General features: G+C 39.2%; 3 protein-coding genes across 3 annotated transcripts in view; 1 reads left to right on the top strand and 2 right to left on the bottom strand.

The window, feature by feature from the left end:
* RAB23 (RAB23, member RAS oncogene family) overlaps positions 1-13,527 on the top strand; it is a 21,751-nt gene extending 8,224 nt beyond the window's left edge. Inside the window, exons 3-6 of the mRNA XM_006756843.2 lie at positions 6,773-6,929; positions 8,672-8,754; positions 9,596-9,685; positions 11,426-13,527. Coding sequence (XP_006756906.1) covers positions 6,773-6,929; positions 8,672-8,754; positions 9,596-9,685; positions 11,426-11,565 — 470 coding nt within the window. The 3' untranslated portion in view covers positions 11,566-13,527. The remainder of the gene's footprint in view (positions 1-6,772; positions 6,930-8,671; positions 8,755-9,595; positions 9,686-11,425) is intronic.
* A 3,976-nt stretch (positions 13,528-17,503) lies between these two features.
* BAG2 (BCL2 associated athanogene 2) lies at positions 17,504-22,261 on the bottom strand. Its single transcript, XM_015559496.1, has 2 exons — positions 22,159-22,261; positions 17,504-19,230 (listed from the first exon to the last, which is right to left on the bottom strand). The coding sequence occupies exons 1-2, from the start codon at positions 22,205-22,207 to the stop codon at positions 18,818-18,820; spliced, it is 462 nt and encodes a 153-aa protein (XP_015414982.1). The 5' UTR covers positions 22,208-22,261; the 3' UTR covers positions 17,504-18,817.
* The window catches only part of ZNF451 (zinc finger protein 451), a 103,590-nt gene continuing 99,419 nt past the window's right edge, over positions 18,946-23,116 (bottom strand). The window contains exons 15-16 of the transcript XR_001512729.1: positions 22,159-22,268; positions 18,946-19,230 (exon numbers count right to left, since the gene is read on the bottom strand). The gene's annotated coding sequence lies outside the window, so the exon portion shown is untranslated. The remainder of the gene's footprint in view (positions 19,231-22,158; positions 22,269-23,116) is intronic.

Raw genomic sequence — 23,116 nt, forward strand, 5'->3', positions numbered from 1 at the left:
TCCCTCCGGCACACCACCTACGGGGGATGTGACTGCAACCAAGGTACATGCCCTTGACTGGAATTGATCCTGGGTCCCTTCAGTCCACAGGCCGACGCTCTATCCACTGAGCCAAACTGTTCAGGGCTCTCTTTATTTTTAAAAGACTGTGCCACACACTCCAGGCCCCCGGCGCCACCTGGGCCTGGGGCCACTGGTGGTTTGCAGGCCAGCCGTGCCCCCAGTGTGGTGGGGGTCCCCTCTGGGGCGCTGGGCCGGCCTGAGTGAGGGGCCGTATTACCGGCCGGAGGGAGGGGCCGTGTGGGGGTGGAGGGGGCTAGCGGGGTGGGAGAGGCTGACCTGGGGTGGGGCAAGGGAAGGGGCTGGGTTTGCTGGCAGCTGTGGGATTCATAGAGACTGGTCTTTAGTCGTTATGGAGTTACGACCACTGGGTTTTTATTTATATGGATTGTGTTTCTGGTTGTGTTGTGGACCACCATTCGCGAGAATAAGACCACCGACTCCAATTAGGTCTTAAACAGCAAGCGAGGATTTATTGAACTGGCCAGTGACTGCCACAGGCTTTCCCCTGTAACAGCCCCGAGCTTTGTCTTTCGCGAGCTTTTATCCCCAGAAAACACAAACGCCCTTGATTTACAGTTATAAGGCTCTAATCAGGACCTCGACGCCGATGTCTGGGAGTGGGAGACTTGGAGTTATGCCTGGTTACCTATCCTTAACCCCATCCTTGTTAACATTTTTTACTGACATTCAATTCATCACAGTTGGTCTTCACGATTGTCAGATTTTACACTGTGTTCTCTAGAGCAGTGTTTCTTAAATTTGAATGTGCCAATGAATTCCCCAGGGAGCTTGGTACAATGTAGACTAAATTCAGTGGCTCTGTGGGTGACACTGAGATTTCTACAACCTCCCAGGTGATGCTTATGTTGCTCGTCTTCAGCTATACTCAGAACAAGTCTTGTCGGTCTTCCAGTTACTTAAGGATGGAATTACTCTACAGTATTATGTTTCTTGGGGAATATTTTCTGAATTGCATTCAGAAATAGTAACTTAAAAAAAAAACAACAAGAAGAAATAGTAACTTTTTAAAAATGATCTTATTAATCAGAAATATTTGCTATTGGTGATCTTGTAATTGACACCAAAAGTTTATTTAGAGCTCCGTTTCCTGATGTGTGGCTTGTTAAGTATTCAAAGTTATTCCTTTGTGGGTGGTTTACTGGTATTTATGATAATGAAGTAACTTTTTCAATGGTGTGATTCTTAGGGTAGGTAGTATTGAAGGAAGATTGAATAATAGGAAAATTAAGGTCTTTTTAAAATATATGGATAGAAAACACCTGCTGCCTTTAAATATCAAAGTTGTAAGATGTCCAAATGACAACAGAGAAATTAAAATATTAACTTTCCTAAAGATACCTGGTACCAATACAGAACTGGAAGTCAAAGGAAGAAATAGAAAGGATAACAGTGTTACCATTGTAATTAGCTGGTTGTTAATAGTTGGAAAGGAGCCTTAGCCGGTTTGGCTCAGTGGATAGCCCGTGGACAGAAGGGTCTCAGGTTTAATTCTGGTTCAGGGTATGTACCTCGGTTGCAGGCTCAATCTGTGACCCTTGTTGGGGTGTGTGCGGGAAGACACCAATCGATGTGTCTCTGTCTCTCCCCTCACTTCCACTCTCTCTAAAAATCAATGGAAAAATATCCTCATTATAGGAAAGGAGCAGAAGGGAGGCCAGACATCATAAGCATGCCATCTGGAAGCTGCAACTTCACACTCCCCAGGGAACCACCAGTCCATTCCCTGCTAATCACTTGGGGAAGGGGTCCAACAAAGGGGAGATGGATGTATGTATAGTAAAGTCAGGGTTATGTAGGGAAGGTGCCTGCCAGTTTAAACTGGAAACAGAGATAATTAGCTAGAGGGGGTGGGCCACTGCAAGTGCAAGAAACCTTAGAATGTTAAAATCCCCAGACAAAGGAATTCTTGCACTCTGGTTCCTCCTTTGTTGCTCTGGTTTTGCTCCTGCTTCCTTGCATTTGCCTGTGTTCCTAGAAGCTGCATGCAGACCCCACACTTAATGGACTGATGGACTGCAGCTGGGAACTCAAGCTAAACTAGCCTGATGCTGGATTGGACTGTGCAAATATGAAACAGAAACTTTGGGCAGCAGCTTTAATCCCAGCTCTGCTAAGGACACAGCTGGACTTCTTCTATGGTGGGACGGAGTGGAGTGGGAGGGAACCTTGGAAACTCAGGGGTTTAATTCCACGCAAATAAGTGCCACTCATTCACCCATACCAGCCTCAAAAAATCCTTTTCTTGTGACATTGCAAGAAGCCCACTTCCACCAGCATCCAGTGCAGACATGGAGGGCACCCTACCAAAAATAACAGTATAGGGTCATTTTTGAATTAAAAATATTTATAATAGCTAGTATGTTGAACAGGGCACAGCTCATGAGGTACCAAAATACAACTTTTGTTTTGTCTCTCACATCCCTTTGTATTTGACTAGAGGCCCGGTGCAAGATCTGGCTGGGGAGGGACCGCCGGAGGGCTCCAGAACGTGTCCAGCCCTTTTCACCCAGTCCCGATTGGCCAGACCCCAGCAGCAAGCTAACCCACCTGTCAGAGCATCTGCCCCCTGGTGGTCAGTGCGTGTCATAGCGACTGGTTGAACGGTCGAACAGTCGGACACTTCGCATATTAGGCTTTTATTATATAGGATTAGGCACAGGAGGAGGTGCAGTCTTTTCCTTTACCCTCAATAACCCCCCCCTTCGTCTTTTCTGTCACTCTCCAGTAATTTTTTTTAGCTGCCTCATAGTTATTTGTAGTCATGAACATGACCTTAATTTGGTAATGGGAATAGCCAGTCAAGTATTTTAATCAAAACTCCAAATGTAATTTAGCATTAAATCTCTTATCCTTTCTGGAGTCTTACTTAGCAGGCTAGTACCCGTGGTCTCCGAAGGGAATATTGGTTGGTTCCTCCTCCCACTTTCTTCCCCAGCTTGTAGAGATGGTTCTTTATTCTCTTGGGTCAGGCCTAGGAGAAGAGCAAATTGGGGACAAGAACACTGTGGTAGGTTTCTGATGTTGGGGCCTTCTGGATGGCAGATGTTTAAAGATGATTTTCTAGGAAATCATCCTGGATTCCTCCAAGGCTCCCATTCTAGGGGATGTTTCTTCAGGGCAAATGTATATGTCATTTGGGCAGTTGCTTTGCCCCTTTGTGGGACTCATCATTTCATCCCCATCTTCCTTTATGCTAAGCTCTCATCACCCAATAAATAGCCCTATTGAACATGATTTAAAATGATCCCATGCTGCCCTACCTGGTTTGGCTCAGTGGGTAGAGCGTTGGCCTGTGGATTGAAGGGTTCCAGGCTGGATTCCAGTCAAGGGCACATGCCCTGGTTATGGGCTCCATCCCCAGTAGGAGGGGTGCAGGAGGCAGCCTGATTCTTTCTCATTATTGATGTTTCTATCTCTTCCTCTCCATCTCCCTTCCTCTTCTGAAATCAATAAAAATGTATTTTAAAAAAAATTCTTGCGGCACACCAGCTGAAAATTGCTGACTTAGACAATAAATCCCATTTATAGTTTAAGCCAGTTTTCATTGAGTTTAAACAAAATAATAAATAAAATAAAATAAAATGATCCCATGCTGGCTCCATGCTTGTATGAAATTCTTGTGCATTCTTTGTCTTGTCATCAGGGGGAGCACAGTTACACCCAAATGCAACTCTCTTCTTTTTTGTCTGTTGGTCTTGTCTTTTTACTCTTGCTCCTGGCCACTGCATCTTTCTCAGGCTTGAATCAAGCAGAATCAATCAGTCCAGAGTTGTTGGAAACACATATCAAGCTCCTTAAATGGTCTTGCTGAAGTCCTGAGCTGCTAGGTTGAGAAGAAGGGGGAGAAATGATAGTACTCTTCCCCTATCCATCCCATCTTCTTGAAAGAGAGAGAAGGGTTGGGCTAGACCAGTGATGGCGAACCTATGACACGTGTGTCAGAGGTGACACGTGAACTTATTTTTATGGTTGATTTTTCTTTGTTAAATGGCATTTAAATATATAAAATAAATATCAAACATATAAATTTTTGTTTTACTATGGTTGCAAATATCAAAAAAATGTCTGTATGTGACACGGCACCAGAGTTAAGTTAGGGTTTTTCAAAATGCTGACAGGCCAAGCTCAAAAGGTTCGTCATCACTGGGCTAGACAGTACTTCCTTTAAAGAAATACTTTATTAATCTTCCTTTTTCCACCTTCTCAGTTCTTTTAAAAAAATATTATTGAAGTGCTTGAGGGAGTTCCAGAGGTGTGTAGGATTTATAGCTACGTATTTTCTTTGTAAATTCTGCAAATAATGATCTTCTCACACACATTTTGGAATCTGGTATTTGTCACCTGTTTTTTTGGTACCTCAGTCAAAAAGAGCCCTCTTTTAACTTTTTGGCAGAATATTTTCTATGGATGGATGGTTTCACTTAGGGGAAATTAAAGCAAACAGTTGTGCAACATTTGTCAAAATTTAAAAACTGCAGAAGTAATCTAGGTTGTCTGTTTTTGTTTCATTTTGGTAATATATTTATTTAGGTTAAATGAGATGAGTTGGTTGCAGCATTCAGTCTGAGGCTTAGTATCAAGTGAACTGTACAGCTTCAGAGATTCATGTGCCGTTCTTCCTGAAGATTATAATTACTCTTTGTTACAACTTATTTCTGTTGTCTCGTTCAGGTTTTATATTTTGTGTAGTTCTTTCTTCTATTTTCTGTGCTGCACATTGGATAGGTCACTTTTCTCCTTGTTTTTTAGGTATATTGACTCTTATTATGGTGATTGCCTGTAACTCACGACACTTATTCTCTTAGTTTAACCTTCCCTTCCCTCCAAGACACCAACAGAGCAGTTCTTGGCACAACTGGGTGGGAGTAATTTCTCTGGGAAGTGATCCCAGGAAGTAGAAATAAAGAGACTAGGGAAAGCAGGAGAAAAGCTTGTAGAGGGTGTGTTAATGAGCTAATTATAACTGTAGGCAATGAGGGATCCCTGTGAAGAACCAGGCACACCTCAGGATGGCCCTCCCAACATGAAGATCAGGTATTTATCCCATCCCCCATAACTTGAAGCTTCTCCCCAGAGGCATCAATTCCACAAGCCCAGGGGCCCTCTGGAGCATCAGAAAGCACCAGAGGCAGGAAAGCGCACCTGCAGCATGTGCTTGAGGGAGGGGACTAGCAATAGGCGGGAACTGTCTCCACAGCTGCAGGGGCACCTGGGGCTGAGGGGGTGCAGGTATTGGATTGATATCCCAGCCCGCCACTCCTGTCCCCCAGGACAAGCCCCCACCGCCACAGTGTCCGTGTCCATTGGTTATGCTAATATGCATGCATACAAGTCCTTTGGTTGATCTCTTACCCCTCCCCCTTTTATCCTTTTTTTTTTTTAAGCATTTTTCTTTAAGTATACCTGGAAATACCTATTGGACCCTCAAATTAAATTGAATAGATAGAAAATTCTTGGTTTCAAACTAACAAATAGAGTTTTGTAATAAAACTTATTTAAATCAAAGTTAAAGTGTGAATAAATAATGTTTTATTTGTAGTTTAAGTAAAATTTAGAGTTCAAGTAAATATAAATTTATTTACCAATATCCTCATCAATTTTATTCCTTCAATTTTGACGAAGTCTCAGGGTCTATCTGCCTGTTTTCCCCTTACAAAATGTGTAATTAACTTAATCTTTGGTTTTAAACCTGTCTGGAGTAGAGATTTTCCCAGATGAAGCCTCTGTTTTTATAGTAATACTGAACTGCCAGTTTTCTCTTTCCTCATATGCTTGTTTTCTTTCTACTGTATTTCCTCTGGCAATAAACAAACTGTTTTTGGCCTTAGAGTGTCTTAGGTAGCCCAGTACATATGTGAGTCTTAGTAGGAAACTTATCCCTGAGGAATCTGGAAGGAAGGTGTAACAATAAGAAAACATGAAAATCCTCTTGACCCCAGGACAATTTTTCTTGTGGTCTACACATCTGCTTTTTGTCACTGTGCTGCTGATTCAACAACTAATAATTTGTAAAAGGGTTTCTTCCAGAAGGTTTCTGCTTACATTTAATTTTAGCTGTAATCAACCTAATGTGATAGTTGATAGATAGAATATTGCCAATGAGTATAGTATGGGGATTATATAGTTAAACGGTAAAAAACTAAAACCGTTTCCCTTTCTTACTGTATATATTTTTTTCTTGACCCTGGTTTGTAAGTGATATTTGTTAGCATCATTGGTATTCTGCTACCAACATGAGATAATAACAGATTTTTAGAAAAGTAAATAGAATTATGATTTTTTTCATAGATTTTTCTTAAATCTATACTGAAAGAAATTAAGAAGCAAATGACAAGTATTAACAGGAAGAACTTGGCAACAGCCCATCATTCATGTTTAGTTTACCATTCTCTGTAGCTCTTATAATGTAATTAAATGTATTAATATTTCATGGTGTTCCCCCCCCCCCAAAAGTTTATAATTTTGAGAGAACTTTGACACTTATACAAGTTTGAGAACCACTGTTCTTGGTAAAAATTGGTTCTTTGAATTAGAAAATAGAGTTTATATTTTAAAAAATAAGCAGAGTGCTAAAAGATAAGTTCACCAGTTATTCACATGAAAAACTGTTTTTAGGTAAAAGCTGCCCTCACCCTTCACAGGATTGTTAAATTAATTTAAATAATATGTTTATTTTGTGACCTTACAGGAGCCCAGGCTTGTGTGCTTGTATTTTCTACTACAGACAGGGAATCTTTTGAAGCAATTTCCAGTTGGAGAGAGAAAGTAGTAGCTGAAGTTGGAGATATACCAACTGTGCTTGTACAAAACAAGATTGATCTCTTGGATGATTCTTGTATAAAGAAGTAAGATGGCAATTTTTGAGGGGGTGGCGATAATTCTGTAAAGTTAAAAACTATTTTAATTTTTGTATAAACTTACAAAATTTAGGGACGTTTATATAAAGAATGCCTTATATTTAAAATTTCTGTGAGCTGTTCTATGTGATTGATTTGTTTTAAAAAAAGTTCTTACTGAATCATAAGTAGAGAAAATTAAAGGATTAAATTTTGAAGCTCCTTTTAGAATTCTAGGCTTAGGTCTTTGCACCACAAATCCAGTTCTTCGTTTTAAGTCAAATGTAGATCTAGTGATAATGCTAAAGAAAACATTTAAAAATATTTAAACATATGAAAGATGCTTTAATAAAGAGTAAGTAGATAGATAGCCTATGTTGATGAGTTTCATATTGTTTTGTATTTTCAGAACTATTATGCTCAAATTTGTGAATGGAGTTTAGCATCCAGCTAATTTTTTTCTATAAGTATTTGCTCATTGTATTATTAAAGTTTTTTTATGTGTTCTTATGTTATCTGTTGCTATACAACAGATTAGTCTAACTTAGTGGCTTACAACAACCAACATTTATTATTTCTGTTTCTATAGGTCAGGAATTTGGGATAGCTTGAGGGTGGTTCTGGTTCAGAGTTTTCCATGCGGTTGAGGCAAGATATTGGCCAGGCTACAGTCACACGAAGGCTTGACTGGGGCTGGAGGACCTGTTTCCAGGATGGTTCACTCAGCTGGCCATTGGCAGGGGCTTAGCTCCTTGCCACGTGGATCTTTCTCTCTAGGGCTGCTTGAGTGTTCTGACAGCAAAGCAGCTGGCTTCCCACAGCCGGCAAGCCAAGAGAGAGCAAAGCAGAAGCTTCGCCTCAGAAGTTACATGCTATCGTTTCTCTATGTTATTGATCCCATTGACCAACCTTGACTACAGTGTAGGACAGTGATGGCGAACCTATGACACGCGTGTCAGAGGTGACACGTGAACTCATTTTTTTTGGTTGATTTTTCTTTGTTAAATGGCATTTAAATATATAAAATACATATCAAAAATATGTCTTTGTTTTACTATTGTAGCAGATATCAAAAAATTTCTATATGTGACATGGCACCAGAGTTAAGTTAGGGTTTTTCAAAATGCTGACACGCCGAGCTCAAAAGGTTCACCATCACTGGTGTAGGAGGCAACTACACAAGGGTATGAAGACCAGGAGCGTGGGGAGATGGGATGGAATCATTGGGAACCATTTTGGAGCTTAGCTACTATAGTCTTAATAAAATCAGGAGTCCACCATCAGGAGTCATAATAAAACTAAAGTTAGGAGTCCACTCTTGTAGAGACAGCCTTACTATACTGTTGACTTTGACTTTGGCAGCAAAGTAGTTTCATAGCCAGTAAGAGTAAATAAGTACTGCACTATGTGATTTTCAGAGTGTAATTAAATTCAAATGTTTTTTAAAATAGAAGAGAATATTAAAGTATTATATAAAGAAAAGCGATATTTTGCTATTTTAAGGCTAGAGTTTAGTGACTTTATGGAAAAGTGTGTGTTTACAGTTACAGTATCATGGTTGGTGTTTATCAGCTCCCATGAGTAGTGAAAACAAAACCCTGTTCAAGCTGGGAACACAGCTTTAACTAGTCTGGAACATCTGACACCACCCTCCCCCAAGCTGTATCAATAAATGTTATAAAAGTGATTTTTTAAAAAAACTAGCTCTCAGAAAGTATCTCTATAAGCACTTTTCCCTCCCATTGATACAGCGAGGAAGCTGAAGCACTGGCAAAAAAGCTAAAGCTAAGATTCTACAGGACATCGGTGAAAGAAGATCTAAATGTGAATGAAGGTAAACTGCCGTTTTAAAACTTTAGCAGGAAATCTGTTTTATTCTTCTTAGTTTTCTATTGTGTTGTTTAGAAAACATTTATGATGAGAATAGAATTTTATTGTCACCTATCATTAAGAAAAAAATTAAAGCATGAGGCTTCTTTGAGTTAGAGTTTTTAATTATTCACTGATGTCTTGGGATACTTGGTACTCTACAGCAAAACTCTGCTGGGTGTTTGTTTTGTTTTTTATCTTTAAAAATATAACTGTGTGAGTGTATATGCATGTATGTGTTTTTCATGCATACCTTTTAAAATTACTGAATTGTTTTAGAACTCCACAATAGGTGGGTATTCCAGTAGGTAGTTACAATAGCCTTAAATTAATAGTATTTCCTAGTTTAAGAAAGTAATATTAGAGAAAGAGGATGGTTATTTTCTCATTCCAGAATTGCTACTTATTATATTAGATAGCAACTGGATTGTTGCCTAGGTGTCTTTCTGGGTAGGTATTTTTTTCACCTAAAGAAATGAGACATCTTTTAAGACTAAGTCATTTAATGTTGCTGAATATTAATCACTATTCAAGTACTGAAAACTAAAGAGCCAATGGTTACAAATACTATTTCATTTCTTTACTAATAAAATGCCACTATCTGTTTATTAGTATTGCCATTCATTGTACATAGGTATTGCTGAAATAAATTTACAAGTTGAATTTTTCAACTAGATTGTATGTTTCTAATTTAATTTTAAATTTGTTTAGTACATATAAATATTATAGTAAGTAATGTGCAAAAACATATTTTCTCTGCATAAGTCATACTGACCTGGTAGGCTTTTTGTTCATTTTTATTCTAGTTTTTAAATATTTGGCTGAAAAGTATCTTCAAAAACTGAAACAAGTAGCTGAGGATCCAGAATTAAGGCATTCAAGTAGTAACAAAATTGGTAAGTACCCAGGACATTTTAGACCCATGTTTACCTGGCGAATTTATTTCCCATTAATTATTATCTTATTTACTATTTTTTCATACAGTGTGCTCAGTTGTTTAAGAAATGTGATTAGAATGTAATAGATCAATGATTATTACATTTAGTAGTATCAGGTCTCTTATTAAAGGTATATTGATTCTCATTATGTAACACATTAAATACAGGCTCTCTTCATCCCAATATTTAAAGACAGTTTTGTCCATCCTTCCTGTGCGACTGCATGCCCCACTTTTATGTATGTACCCCTTTTACCAGTTCCACCAGAGGTCTTGCTCTTTCTTGAACATGCCCAGGACTGTCTTACTTTTCACTTTTGCTCATTTTGACTCTTCCATCAAGAATAACCTCCCTTTCCCATCTCTGTCAAAGAACTTTTTTTTTTTTAATCCTCACCCGGAGATATTTTTTTCCATTGATTTTTAGAGCGGAAGGGAGAGGAAGAGACAGAGAGAAACACCAATGTGAGAGAAACACATCAATTGGTTGCCTCCGGCATGCCCCCAACCAGAGCCAGGAGCCTACAACCCAAGGTATGTGCCCTTGACCGGAATTGAACCCAGGACCCTTCAGTCTGCAGGTCTACTCTCTATCCACTGAGCCAAACCAGTTAGGGCTGTCAAAGCACTATTTATTCCTCATGGACTATCTAGAAAGCTCACTCGGCTATGTAATTGGCCTCATGCTTTTCCTTTAAGTGAACAAAGATCTAAGTCCAGGACATTGCCAGGTGTCCAGTTCCACTTGCTTCCTATAATTCCTCCTTTCTAATAAATTAGATATCATTCATCCTGTCTTTGAACCATTTATGGGATCTTGTGTCTCTTTTATGGCACTTAACATGTAATGTCTTATACATATATCATTATTTCTTTGTATACTAACCTCATTTATTAGATTGTAAACTTCTTTTTTTCTCTTTTAAAGATTGTAAACGTCTTGTGGGCAGGAATTGCTCGCAGTCACCTTTGTGTTGTTGATAGTGTCTCTGGCCCATAGTTCTGTGTATCAAGGATGATAAATAGTTCAGAAAGACCAGCACAGTTCAAAACAGAATCTATAACAGTTAAACTTTTAAAAAAATTTATCTTTTTTATCTACTCATGACTTTAATTATCTGTAAACCATTTTGTTAGTTTAGCCTTGATAGGAAAATCTTACATTACTACCAGCTTTTACATAGGTAATGTTTTGATTAACTTAAAATATCACAAATACTGTTAACTATGTCAGATATTCTTATGGAAGTTATCTGATATAAAGTTAATAAGTGAAATTATAATTATTTTATTTACTGATTCCGTATTTCAAAAATAGTGAAAAGATGCAGAATGTGTAGAATATGTCACCATTTGAGTAGCATAGAGAGGAAAAAACTATATATATATATAATGTATTTTTGCCTATATATGCATAAAATATCTCTGGAGGGATACATAGGAAAATTGATAAAACATGCTTGCCTTAGGGGAATAAAACTGGGGTGGTGATGGGAGACTTCATTGTGAACTCTTTTGTACCCTTTGAAATTTGAACCATATGTATTTCTATTAAAAATAAATGAAATGAAATGAAAAGGCTTAAAGTTGTAAATACTTGGAAATATTACTGATTCACTAAGAAGCTGGATGCAGTCTTCAGTAGGTAATCCTGAGACATGTCAGTGTCAACCTCTGTGTCCCCTTCAATTTATTACAGGTGTCTTCAACACATCTGGTGGAAGTCACTCAGGTCAGAGTGCAAGTACCCTTAATGGTGGAGATGTCATCAATCTTAGACCCAACAAACAGAGGACCAAGAAGAGCAGAAATCCTTTTAGCAGCTGTAGCATACCCTAAAATGTTATAGGCAGGAAAAAAATTGTGCAGTTCAGTGAGAACTACATCCAGCTGTCATGGTATGTTACAAGTTTTTTAGCAGATTTTGCACCTAATGCTTTGAAAGTTGGCAGACTTAAATATTGATCTGCAGTGCTTTTCAGAATGGAGTGAGATCTTTGGAGGAAAAATTACTGCCTTGTGGACTCATTTTAATTTTTTTTACATTGGACGAAGCTTCCCCTGTTTTTGAAGGAATGCTGTAAGACATGTCAAAAACAGGTTTTGCTGAATTTTAAATGCTGGAAAACATAAATGAAATGCCTAAATATATTGGTACAGATTATAATATTATGGGTCAAGAAAAGATAGCATTCTTTTTCTGAAATTAGTCATCTAGCTTTTCTGGGAAATAGTATTGAATCCAAGTACTTACAAAAATTAATAATGAAAGGTAGACCCTAAGTTTTGTGAGACTGCATTAGTATGTACTTGGGCAATGTTACTGTGCAATATCTGTACCAGGCGGGGTGTGGAGGTATGCATGCAGGTACTTGGTATTGAAGTAAATTGAAAGTGTGTGCAGTGTTTAAGGAAACAGAATCTAATTCATTCATTCATAGAATCATTTACACATTGTGTGTACGTTAAAAGTTTTTATTTTCAAATAAATTTCAGACATATATTTTGCAAAAGAGCTGGGATTTAAATAGTGTTTTGTGCCAAAAAGTATATCTAATTTTTACAGTGCTTTACTATCAGAATTTATATTGTTTATAATATCTTTTAAAAGCAGTTTTCCTCTCTGACGGGGTAGATAAAAGAGGAGTTTAAATGTTTTAGTGCTAGATCATCTCTCAGGTGAGACTTGCTGCAAAACTTTTCACGTGTCCCTCATAAGCATAGTGAGCTTGTGCTGGCCAAGTTCTGGAGCAGACACAGCACGTCTGTGGTTACTCCTTAGGCCCGGGAAGGACACCGATGCTTCCGGCGCCTTTGCTGCTGATTGAAAACACAATTTTGAACTAGGATTATGCTAACAATTTTTAAAAATGCACAAGAGGTGATCTTTTATTGTAATCCACATTATGGATTTTATAATGCCCTGCAACTGTAAAGCATCTTTTTGTTTACACATTTTTGTATGGTATTTTAACATTATTGTTTAAGAATTTCTATAACCTTTAATTTGTACAGTGCTTTCTCAAGACCTCTGTCAGGAACAAATATAAAATAATTTCTTTTAAGAAATGATTTTAATATGTAATCATGTGGCAGAGCATAAATTTTGTGACTTGGGACAGTAGCTTTCCAGTTAAGATAATTGCATGAACTGTTAAAACTAATTATCATTATCAATCATTTTGTTTTTAACCCTTTGCAATATACCTTGTTTTCACAGGATTTCAAAATGTGTAAAAATAACTTCTTGAAAAATGTGCGATCAAGTTCTTTTTCATTATTTGTAAATGCGTAATGTTTTATATATTTCTCTTGTATCTTTTCTCTCTTTTTTCCCCCCTAAGTCTTCCATCTGTGCCACTCTCATCCCCCATCCAGATTACTGTTGATAACCTAATAGAATTTTCTGGGGCGTGTCTTAGTTAAGTGGTCAAGAGTGGATGTTTGCTTTTCAAAATATTGAAATAATCTGGCAGTATGTATTTCAAAGTAACATATAAAATTTTATTTTTTTGTCACCACTCCCATTGCTGGCAGTGGGATAGATGTTGGGAAAAACTTAGTTCCTATCAATAGGTACCTGCTAGTGATTCATCTTTCCTTTTCTACTCTCTTGAAATATAGTCTCTTTAATTTTTGCACAAAATATATTTTGCATCAAATAGTCTTACGGTTTTTAGTATCAGAAAAATCACATTATGTAATATGTTGTAGTTGTATTTCATATTAATTGTGTGTTGGTAAAAGTTTGTTACTGTTCCATATAAAAAATGTAATCTCTGATGGTTGCAGTTCCCCTGATATCTGTAATATAATTTTGTGTACTTATTTTGTCTCTTTTGTTTTGCAAGAACCGAAGAGAAATCTGTTACACATTTGAGTTTTTAATTTGCACTTCTGTATTTTAAATCTAACCATAATTAATCATTATACGTTCTCAATTTAATTAATTATAAAACCTAAATTAACATTAATTTTTCCCCCTGAGGCCCTTAATTCCTTTAAATAATTTTACTCTTAGTGTCTAACGAACCATGGTTGCTGAAGAAAACTTGTGTAAGCCTCCAGGAGGTTGTGCATTTGTGCTCTAATGTATTTTTTACATTATGGCTAATGTTTAGCATTCAGACATATAGCTTTGTAATAACTGCCATATTTCAAAGTTCCCGAGGTTTCCTTTTCCTCTTTCAGTCTCCTATTGAATTAAATAGCACACAGAATAGCACATATAAGGCAGTATCTATAATAATAAAAGCATAATATGCTAATTAGACCTTCCCTACCAGGGAAGACTGGGTCCTGGGTGCCTGCTGGTGGCTGGAGAGAAGCCCGGGTCCTGGTTGCCAAAGGGAAGCCGGTGCCGGCAGCGGGGGACGGAAGGCCTACTCTTGCACGAATTTTGTGCATAGGGCATTCTAGTAGTTAAATAAAACCAGGTGAAATGGTTTTCTTTTCATCTGCCCAAAGTTGATAACCCACATAAACTTTTTAAAAATAAAAGTAAAAGTGACACTACCAAAAAGAGGATGGACACCTCCCTGTGGAGTGAAGTTGGATGGCTGTTTCAGAAGTTGACAACTCAGTGCAGAAAGAACACTCACTAATGCACCCCCTGAGCCTGTGACTGTTAGGGACTGGAGTCTGTTCTAAAGATCTCAGAACGAGGAGTTGGCTTCAGGACCTAATGTCCCAACTTATAGTGAATTATTTTAATGTAAAATACTAATTGAGAGCATCCTTTTCAAAACCTCTGAAATAGTTAACTGATAATTTGCTGAAGTGCTCCCATTACTGGATAATCTGTTTCTCTGAAAACAAAGTGAATTATAAAGATTTCCCACACTGCACAGTCAATCTAATGAACAGGTAGATTTATTCAGTTTTAACTACTAGTTACAAACATGTGTACTGTTATCACTCTTCAAGTTTTCACCCTAAAACATGTAAGCTTATCTTACTAGTGAATTTGTTTGCTAACAAACTATTTAAAACCACAGTGGACTCTGGAATATCCAATTACCTAATTCCCAGGTAAATGGATGGATTAGCTGTAATAACTTTTATTAGTACTCCTTTTCTTCTCTCTCTTGAAATATCTATAGTAGGATGCTGGTAGATGGTCTAAAAATAAAAACTTTGGATTAAAAGGAAATCTCAACCCCTTCTATATTTTTGTTACTACTAAATAATGCTTTTGTAAATTTGAATGAAAAACCACTTGTATGTATTACTATTGGGTTGCAGTTATGCACGTGAGCTTAATTTAAAATATACTACTTAATAAAAATTTCATGAAAGATTAATTCCAATAATCAAAAAATAAATGCATTTCAACGCCTGAATTTTGTTTGATATGTGTCACCAGCGTGGAACCAAATAGTAAAAGGTATAATATGACTTCTTTAAAAATCAAAACAACTTAAAAATATTTCATATTTCAGACACTCACTCTGCCAATATTTAGCATACTCATTTTATTGATAGTAGATATTTAGTGCAATTTAGTAGCACTGTGGTTTAAGTAATTTTGCCTTGGAAACTAAATTTCTTTTTTATTTCTATCAGTATCAGTCTGTTTAAAGAAGTCATTTCTTTGTGCTTTGAGCATCTCTCACCAGCCCCTCTACCTTCCCCCAACCCCCCGCCAAAAAATACATTTACTTCGTCCTGTGGTACAAAATATAGTTCAAATTTATTTAACAAGTGCTTTCTGTTGGCCACCATGCTAAACACCTTGCATGCTGTATCTCTTGAAGTTCCTAACAGGAACATTCTCACCCCTACTTTACAGCTGGGGAGGGCAGGGATGTGCCTGGGGCTCTCTGTGGTAAGAGAGGGGGTGGGAGGTCTGTGCCAGGTCTCCCAGCAGCAAAGCTTATGACCTCTGTGTTGTTTTGTCTCAGGTCTTGTATTATCTGACGGTTACATTTGGGATGTAATACTCCCTGGATCCAAGTGCTAAGTCTAAGCCCAGGTTTTTCACTCTTTTCTGATTCCTTTTGTCAAATTTCCTGCACAAACTGTGCCTAATTTATTTAACCTGTTCTGGTCACCCCGAGAATATGGTATATTAAAGCTGGACTAGACACTGAAATCGGCTCCTCACCAAACGTGTGACTGCCAAAGTGATCTGAATGCCCACTACTTGCAAAAGAGGCATATTTGCTCCACTCTTTAGGGGTTTGAGGTGGATAATTGAAAGATGTGTGTGGTCCAGTTCAAGCTGTTTACCCTTAGTCCATGTTGAAAACTTAAGAACGTGGCCGTGTCCCTAAGCAGAAGGTCCGTTTCATTTGGCTTGCTTGTTATATGAGTAGACACACAAAAAGAAGTTCAGGCTCACTGCTGTCTTTGTCTTGCCTTTTCGGCTCTGACTTTCCACTTTTGTTTTGAATAATTATAAAACCCATCTTTCAAAAATAGCATTATCATGTAGATGCACTCCAAGAATAGTAGTGTTTATCACAGCCGTGTGAAAGGGACAAATGCACGGGTGTTTCCCCGCTAAAAATTGTTGCATATAATTTGGTGTGCCAGACCCTTCCTCTGCTTCTTCCAGTGGTGGCTAAATTCTCTCATGCTTTCCAGTTTTAAAATGTTGAAACAGAGTCGATCCCCTCGTGAGGGTGAGTTCTGACTCGGTACTATACTGAGCTCCAACACAAAGGGTCCTCCCTGCCTGCACGCTGTCCCTCTGCATATGCCTCACTCGGCTAATGTTTCATTAAATTAAAGGGAGGACCCACCACAAACAATACAGTGTGAATGGTGCCTCAGGATGCAACACAGACTGGGAGGGAAGCACAGCTGGAAGCCAGCACAGGGATTTTTTCAATGTCAGAGATTCTTACATTAAAATACCAGGAGGGTCTATTCTACCAGTGTATCTGCCGGATTTCTAACTGGGCAGCAGTGTCACTGCCGACAGTCAATGACCAGCACTGACTGCGCCTGTCGGCTCCTCTGCAGGTCCTGCTCGCTCACAGGAGAGAAACTAGGGTGGGCATGGGAACTCTCCTGGGAAGCAGTGCTCATGAGGGGTGGCAAAGGGCTGCCCTAAAATTGTACATCACATTCTAGAAATGGTATCCGATCCCAATTACAGCCGTTAGGGACTATATCAACATGGACAGAACATATACTCAGAATTCCCTTATGGCCCAAATCTACTACCTACATAGAAGACGACAGTTTAAATGAAGGTAAAAATGTGACGCTTGGGAGTTTCGTCATTTGAAAATAAGTCACACTTCCATTCTTAAAAATAAATAAGATTCAACACACTGAGCTCACTGCCCTTTGAACGTGGCTCAGGCTGGTGGCCAGCAGACCAGGGACTGACACAGCTTGGAGATAGGTCGCAGCTCTGGAGTCTGTGATAAGGAACAGCCTCCAATAAACTTCATTGTAAAGAATGAACAGCACTGGAGTGTTTGTGGTACAGCCCCGGGCTGACGTGGAGTCAGTGGAAAGGGGGAGTACTTACTTCCCCAAATAGAAGGGATGTACAGATGCTGGCGGTCCTTGAGAACTTGAGGAAAACTTGATCGTCTGTGTCTTAATTTTCAAAAAGCTGATAAACAGATGGCACGGAGAGAAAATCTTTATCTGACAGTGAACCTGGTAACAGCAAATTAGAATCTGCTGGCAAATCAAGAGGCTTTGCCACCATCATCAATGAGAATGAATGTTCCCCCATGAAATGGATTTAAATGAAGAGGACGTGGGGCTGGCAATCGATGCGGCCATGAATATCCTTAGAGTGTAACTGCTTTTCATGAAGAGAGACTAATTGGGCGTTTCTGTCCAGAAAGCAAAGCTCAGAATTGTTTTCATTGATAGATAAATATACACTGATATAAATAAATACCCGAATCTTAACTTTTTCCAGTGTGAAAGAATACTTATGCTCTAATAAGAATTGAGTTTGAAATGTTTGTTTTGCAGTAGTATTTGAGAAAGTTGAGGGCTTTGTATGTCAATAACACTAATAAATAAAAGTGTTCTATAGTTGCTTCATTTGTTACAGATAAAAGAATAATCAATACGCTGGTCAACTTTGTTAGTAAAAAAATCAAACTAAAGATGTTTCATATCTAATGTTAGAAAAAAATGCTTAATGCTGGAAAGCTCAGTGAAATAGCTACATTTTCATTATTTAAGACAGTATAAATTGATAACTCTTAGACAAAGAAAAACTGGAATTATGTCAGGCCATGAAAATGTATATACCCTTTGATTCATTGCTGGGAATTTATAAAAAAAATAAAAAACAAAAAGAATGGAAAAGCTCTATGCAGTAATGGCAACAAACTGGAAACAAGTGTCTAGTGAGGGGACTGGGTAAGTCAGAGGTTTTTAAGTTGACAATTTAAGTGGACTTTATAGCAGCATTTAATTATTTTTAAAAGCAAGTTACAACATTGTATTTACATAGTAATTAGAGAAATGATGCATGTGGAAAAGGTGAAGTGAATATATAATTGTTCACAGTGGTAAAATCAGATGTGAATTTTTCTCATTTGCCATATTTTCATGTATATCAAGAAATTATTTCTATTGTGAGGTGTAAATCTTTAAGTTTAAAATAATTTGACATGCATGTCTAAAAAAACTGCTGGTTAAGAGAATGTAGGGAAAGGTTCTTACTCTGTGATTCCTTTTATCCCTGTAAACACACTGCTTGGCTAACAGGAAATGTGCGTGTGCTGCTGCGTAAAGCTTTCTAGTCAACCAAAGGCCCCACGTGCCCGTGTGTCTCCACACCAGACAAAGCCCCAGTAAGAACAGTGGTTCTTTTACCCCTAGCTGAGCACGTACTGTACTTCCCCCACATACAAAACATTCATCCACAGAATAGTAAAAAATACATATATATGGTGCTAGTTCCTAGTATAAGACAATAATTCAATCTAAAAACTTACAGGAAGATAATTAAAATATTTCTACTTTTTAATTGTTATTCATAAAACTGATGACACTGGAATATTCTTATCTTCTTCATCAAATGAGTGGTTATGCCTAACATAAAGAACTAGTTATCACTTAAGGTAGCATGTTATTTTCACATCATTGCTCTCAGGTTTGGAAACTAATTAAATCTGCTGTCAGCATTCTGTTGCAGAGCTAGGGAGCCCGCTCCTTTAGAATGCTCTAGCAGCTTGATGGCCTTGTCGGAGCTTTCAATATTTCTAAGCAGAGTCTCCAAGCGTCTCTTAATTTTCTTCTGATCTTCAAGTGCACAGCCAATGACTATGGATTGAAACTTCTGATCCACTGGCCCAGGCGGCACCTCAGACGAACACGCACTGTACAGCGACATCAAGTGACTCTTGGCATTTCCCAAATCATTCAGAAACTTACTGACCACCTCATCGATAATCCTGGTGGCGTGCTTTAGGGATTCCTGCTTCTGGGGGTTTCTAATGGTTTCCACTGAAACTTCCACAGTGAGGGTTCGTCCCATCAGACGGTTTGCGGTCAGATTTAATTCTTCTCTTTCTCCTAAACATAAAAAGTTTGAAATACTTTTTATAAGTATTGAAAATACTTTTTCATAAACTCATCTATGTTGAGGGGTTCAGAACAGGCTTCTCCACAATGTGCTACATTGGCATAGGAATTATTTTGAGCTGAAGGCGATCGAGACCCGAGGGTTCATGAGAAACCCTTACTTCTCCCTTAAAGAATTTAAATTAGGGGGTTTGCTCATGGTAAGAATTCTTGCCAGAGATAATTTTTATGACCTATCCACAGGGCAGGGCAAACTTCTAATAACTGAGCATCTCTTTATTGTCCTGCAAATCTCCTCTTCCCTCTGCAGCCCCAAACTCCCTATCTCGTACCTTGGCTCACACTGTCGAGTATACCTCACTTTACCTTTCTACATCTGCCTCTCATGTATGGGGCGTGTCTCTGACTCTCTCATGTATGTGGGGTTCCCATACGAACGTATGTAATTAAATTTATTTTTCCATTGTTAATCTGTCTCATGTTGATTTAATTACTAGTCCAGCTGAGAGGATCTAAAAAGGTAAAGAAAAATTTCTTCCTACCCCAACAATGTCAAGAACACTAACACATTTATTTGTGGCTAAATCTATTTTCTGTGGTCACCTCTGGCTATGAATTTCCAAAGGGTTAGTTAAAGTTAAAACTATAGCATGTAAGATTAACTGATAAAGTGCATTGGTTTAGAGAGGGAGGTTGAAGAGTACCTTTCCCTGGCCCAGCCAGCGTGGCTCAGTGGTGAGCATCGTCCTATGAACCTGGAGGTCACAGTTTGATTCCGGGTCAGGGCATATGCTTGATCCCCAGTGTGGGGCATGCAGGAGGCAGCCAATCAATGATTCTCCCTCATCATTGATGTTCTTATCTCTCCCTCTCTCTGAAATCAAAAAAATAAAAAGAATCCCTTTCCCTGAAATCCCTTTCTGTATACATGGAATACCAGATGACTTCTCAAGCGGTCATGTTTGCCAAGTCTGGGCAGGTATGTGTTTGTAGCTGGGATGGAGATCAGGTCTTAACATCGCGTGAACAATGAGCATAACCAGGTTTTGTGCCGGGTAAGCTGCAGAGAGCAGATGTCCTGTATCTCTCCTAAGGATGTGCATGCAGGGGAGGAAAAATAATTGCCACTCTATCTTTCTGAGTTCTTGTCTGAGAATAAAAGATTAACAAGGACAAAAATACAAAAGTTTATTAACATGTATAAATCACGTATACATGGAAAACTGAGTAACTCTCTGAGATGGCTTAGCCACCACCTTAAATACCATTTTCAGCTGAAGACAAAAGATGTTGGGGAGGGAAGGAAGCCAGTTATGGGAGGTGACCAGGAAAAGCACGGTAAAGAGAGTAAGATTTAACTACAGTCAGCACCTTCTCCATTGATAAAAGTCCGTGTGACTCACAGTCCCCTCCCTGGCACAGAGGGAGACACCCTTACATGTGGAAAGTTGATTATAAATGTAAACTTCTCTTAGAAAAGGATAACGTCTCTGTTTCCAGAGCTTCTCTTGTGTCTGCAGTTTCTCAAAAATAATCAGCTCAAAATATCCTTGTGCCAAAGCGGCATATTTTGGGGTGGCATATTCTGCATGTTTATCAGAATACAATGCCCCAATTTGGGCTGAGAAAAAAAACCATGAAAGTGGTGAAAAGCTGGCTGAAATTAGGCCTCAACTTCACCCCCTCAAGACAAATTTAAGACGCCAGTGGTCTAAGTCTCAGCCAGCACCCAGAGGCAATGGGAAGAGGGACTCTGTCAACACCTCATTATTTATATGAAAAAGTCAGCAATCCCCTACGTCCTTTCTAATTCATTAATCTTTGGAGGGAAGTTCTGTGACTTCCTAATTCGTTGATCTTTGGCCAGGATGGCGAAGCGATCCGACCCCATTGTGGACTCTGGAGGTAGACTGCTCACGTGCTGCACAGCTACCTGGCCCCACAAGCTTGTTCTGTGAAGGAAGCACCAAATTAGGAAGGTCATCACCAGCAAACACAGATCACAGCTGACCTGTTCCTCCAGGGCAGTCATGCTTTTCATATGAAAATAATGGCACGTTTTTAATGGGGTTTTATTGGGCTTGTAGTTTCATTTTCTTGCATTTTCTCCCTTCCCATCTCACCTTTTCCCTATGCTTTTTTTTATACGGTTACTTTTCTTTTTTTAATGTATTTTGTTGATCTTTTACAGAGAGGAAGGGAGAGGGACAGTTAGAAACATCGGTGAGAGAGAAACATCGATCAGCTGCCTCCTGCACACCCCTACTGGGGATGTGCCCACAACCAAGGTACATTCCATGACCGGAATCGAACCTGGGACCCCTCAGTCCGCAGGCCGACGCTCTACCCACTGAGCCAAAGCGGTTAGGACTTCCCTCTGCTTTTTAAAAAGGTATGTTTTTATTGATTTCAGAAATGGAAGGGAGAGGGAGAGAGAGACAGAAACATCAATGATCAGAGAGAATCACTGATTGGCTGCCTCCTGCACACGCCACACTGGGGATCGAGCCCGAAACCCTATGCCCAGACCAGGAATTGAACCGTGACCTCCTGGTTCATAGGTCAACACTCCATCACTGAGCCACTCCAGCCAGGCTCCCTCTGCTTTTAATTCTACATTCCAGTAACTCCGATAGAACTTAAGTTCTATACTTGGCCTTATTGCTTGGAGCCAGCTTTTCTGCTGAAGGAGCTTGGAGGCCTTTTTCCATCACGTCCAGCCTCGGCCTGGGCTGGGGAGTGCAGTGGGGGAATGATCTCCTGTAATAAACTGACAGCTGCAGCTGCTGCCTGCGGCTCACACTGAATGCTGAAATCGGGGGTGCTCATACCACAAGTCAAGCAAAACTGACCCAAGCTTAGCACAGACCCCACAGAGGGTGTAAAAGACAAGCCCCCATCCATGGAACCAGCTCTCACCATCGCTGATCTGCCTCATGTCCTGGCTGTTCTGGATACTGTGGATCATTTCCAGGAGGATTTCTCTCTCTTGCTCAATGGCAGTTGCTGCTTCTCTTAAAGCTTCCACCCTATAAATAGAGAAAAACAGCAGTTACTACATGGACGATCAGTGGTCCTCACCCTTCCATCATTCAATTCAACTTTAAAGATCATTAGGAAGACTTTTCAAGATGTCTTTATTCCTTTTATTTTTTATCCTTTCATTTAAGTCGATCTTTTTAAATCCACTTACCCCAGTCCCATTTCCCTCCCTGCTCTATTTAGTGGTTATCTGTTTGCTCTTGCAAAAATATGTATTTGTGTATTCATGTTCTCATGTTCAGCATTATTTTATTAAGAACCATCTAATCAGTAGCTTCTAAATGTTGCCCAATTCTCCACATGTATATCCACCTGATTTTACCTCCCAGTAGAGACACTCCCCTTGTCCCTCAGCTATTCACCACCACAAACAACACTCCAATGAATACATGCCCTTTAAGAACCTGTGTGAGGGCAGAACTGCTGAGACAAAGGGTGTGTGTACCTTCATTTGACTCAGTACGAGGACTGCTCTCTAGAATGGCTATACCAGGTCATACTCCGGCAGCAAAACACAGGAGTCCCTATACCCCCACAACCCTACCAATACTCAGCATTTTCCAATTTTCTAACTCTTTATTGACAGTAAGTGTAGTGATATCTCAATGCTTAATTTACATTTACCGTATTTGCCGGCGTATAAGACGATTTTTTGGCCCTGAAAAATATGCCTCCAAGTGGGGGGTCGTCTTATACGCCAGGTACACTTCAGATAGACTGCCCATAGTGCTTGCCCCGTGCCATAGTGGCCTCCCGATGCCCGCCCACTTCATTCCACATACCATTCAGGCATCAGCAGCGCTGCTGGGTGTATGCTCGGCTGTTATGCGATTTT

The sequence above is a fragment of the Myotis davidii genome, unplaced genomic scaffold (genome assembly GCF_000327345.1).
Source record: "Myotis davidii unplaced genomic scaffold, ASM32734v1 scaffold334, whole genome shotgun sequence".
Lineage (NCBI taxonomy): Eukaryota > Metazoa > Chordata > Mammalia > Chiroptera > Vespertilionidae > Myotis > Myotis davidii.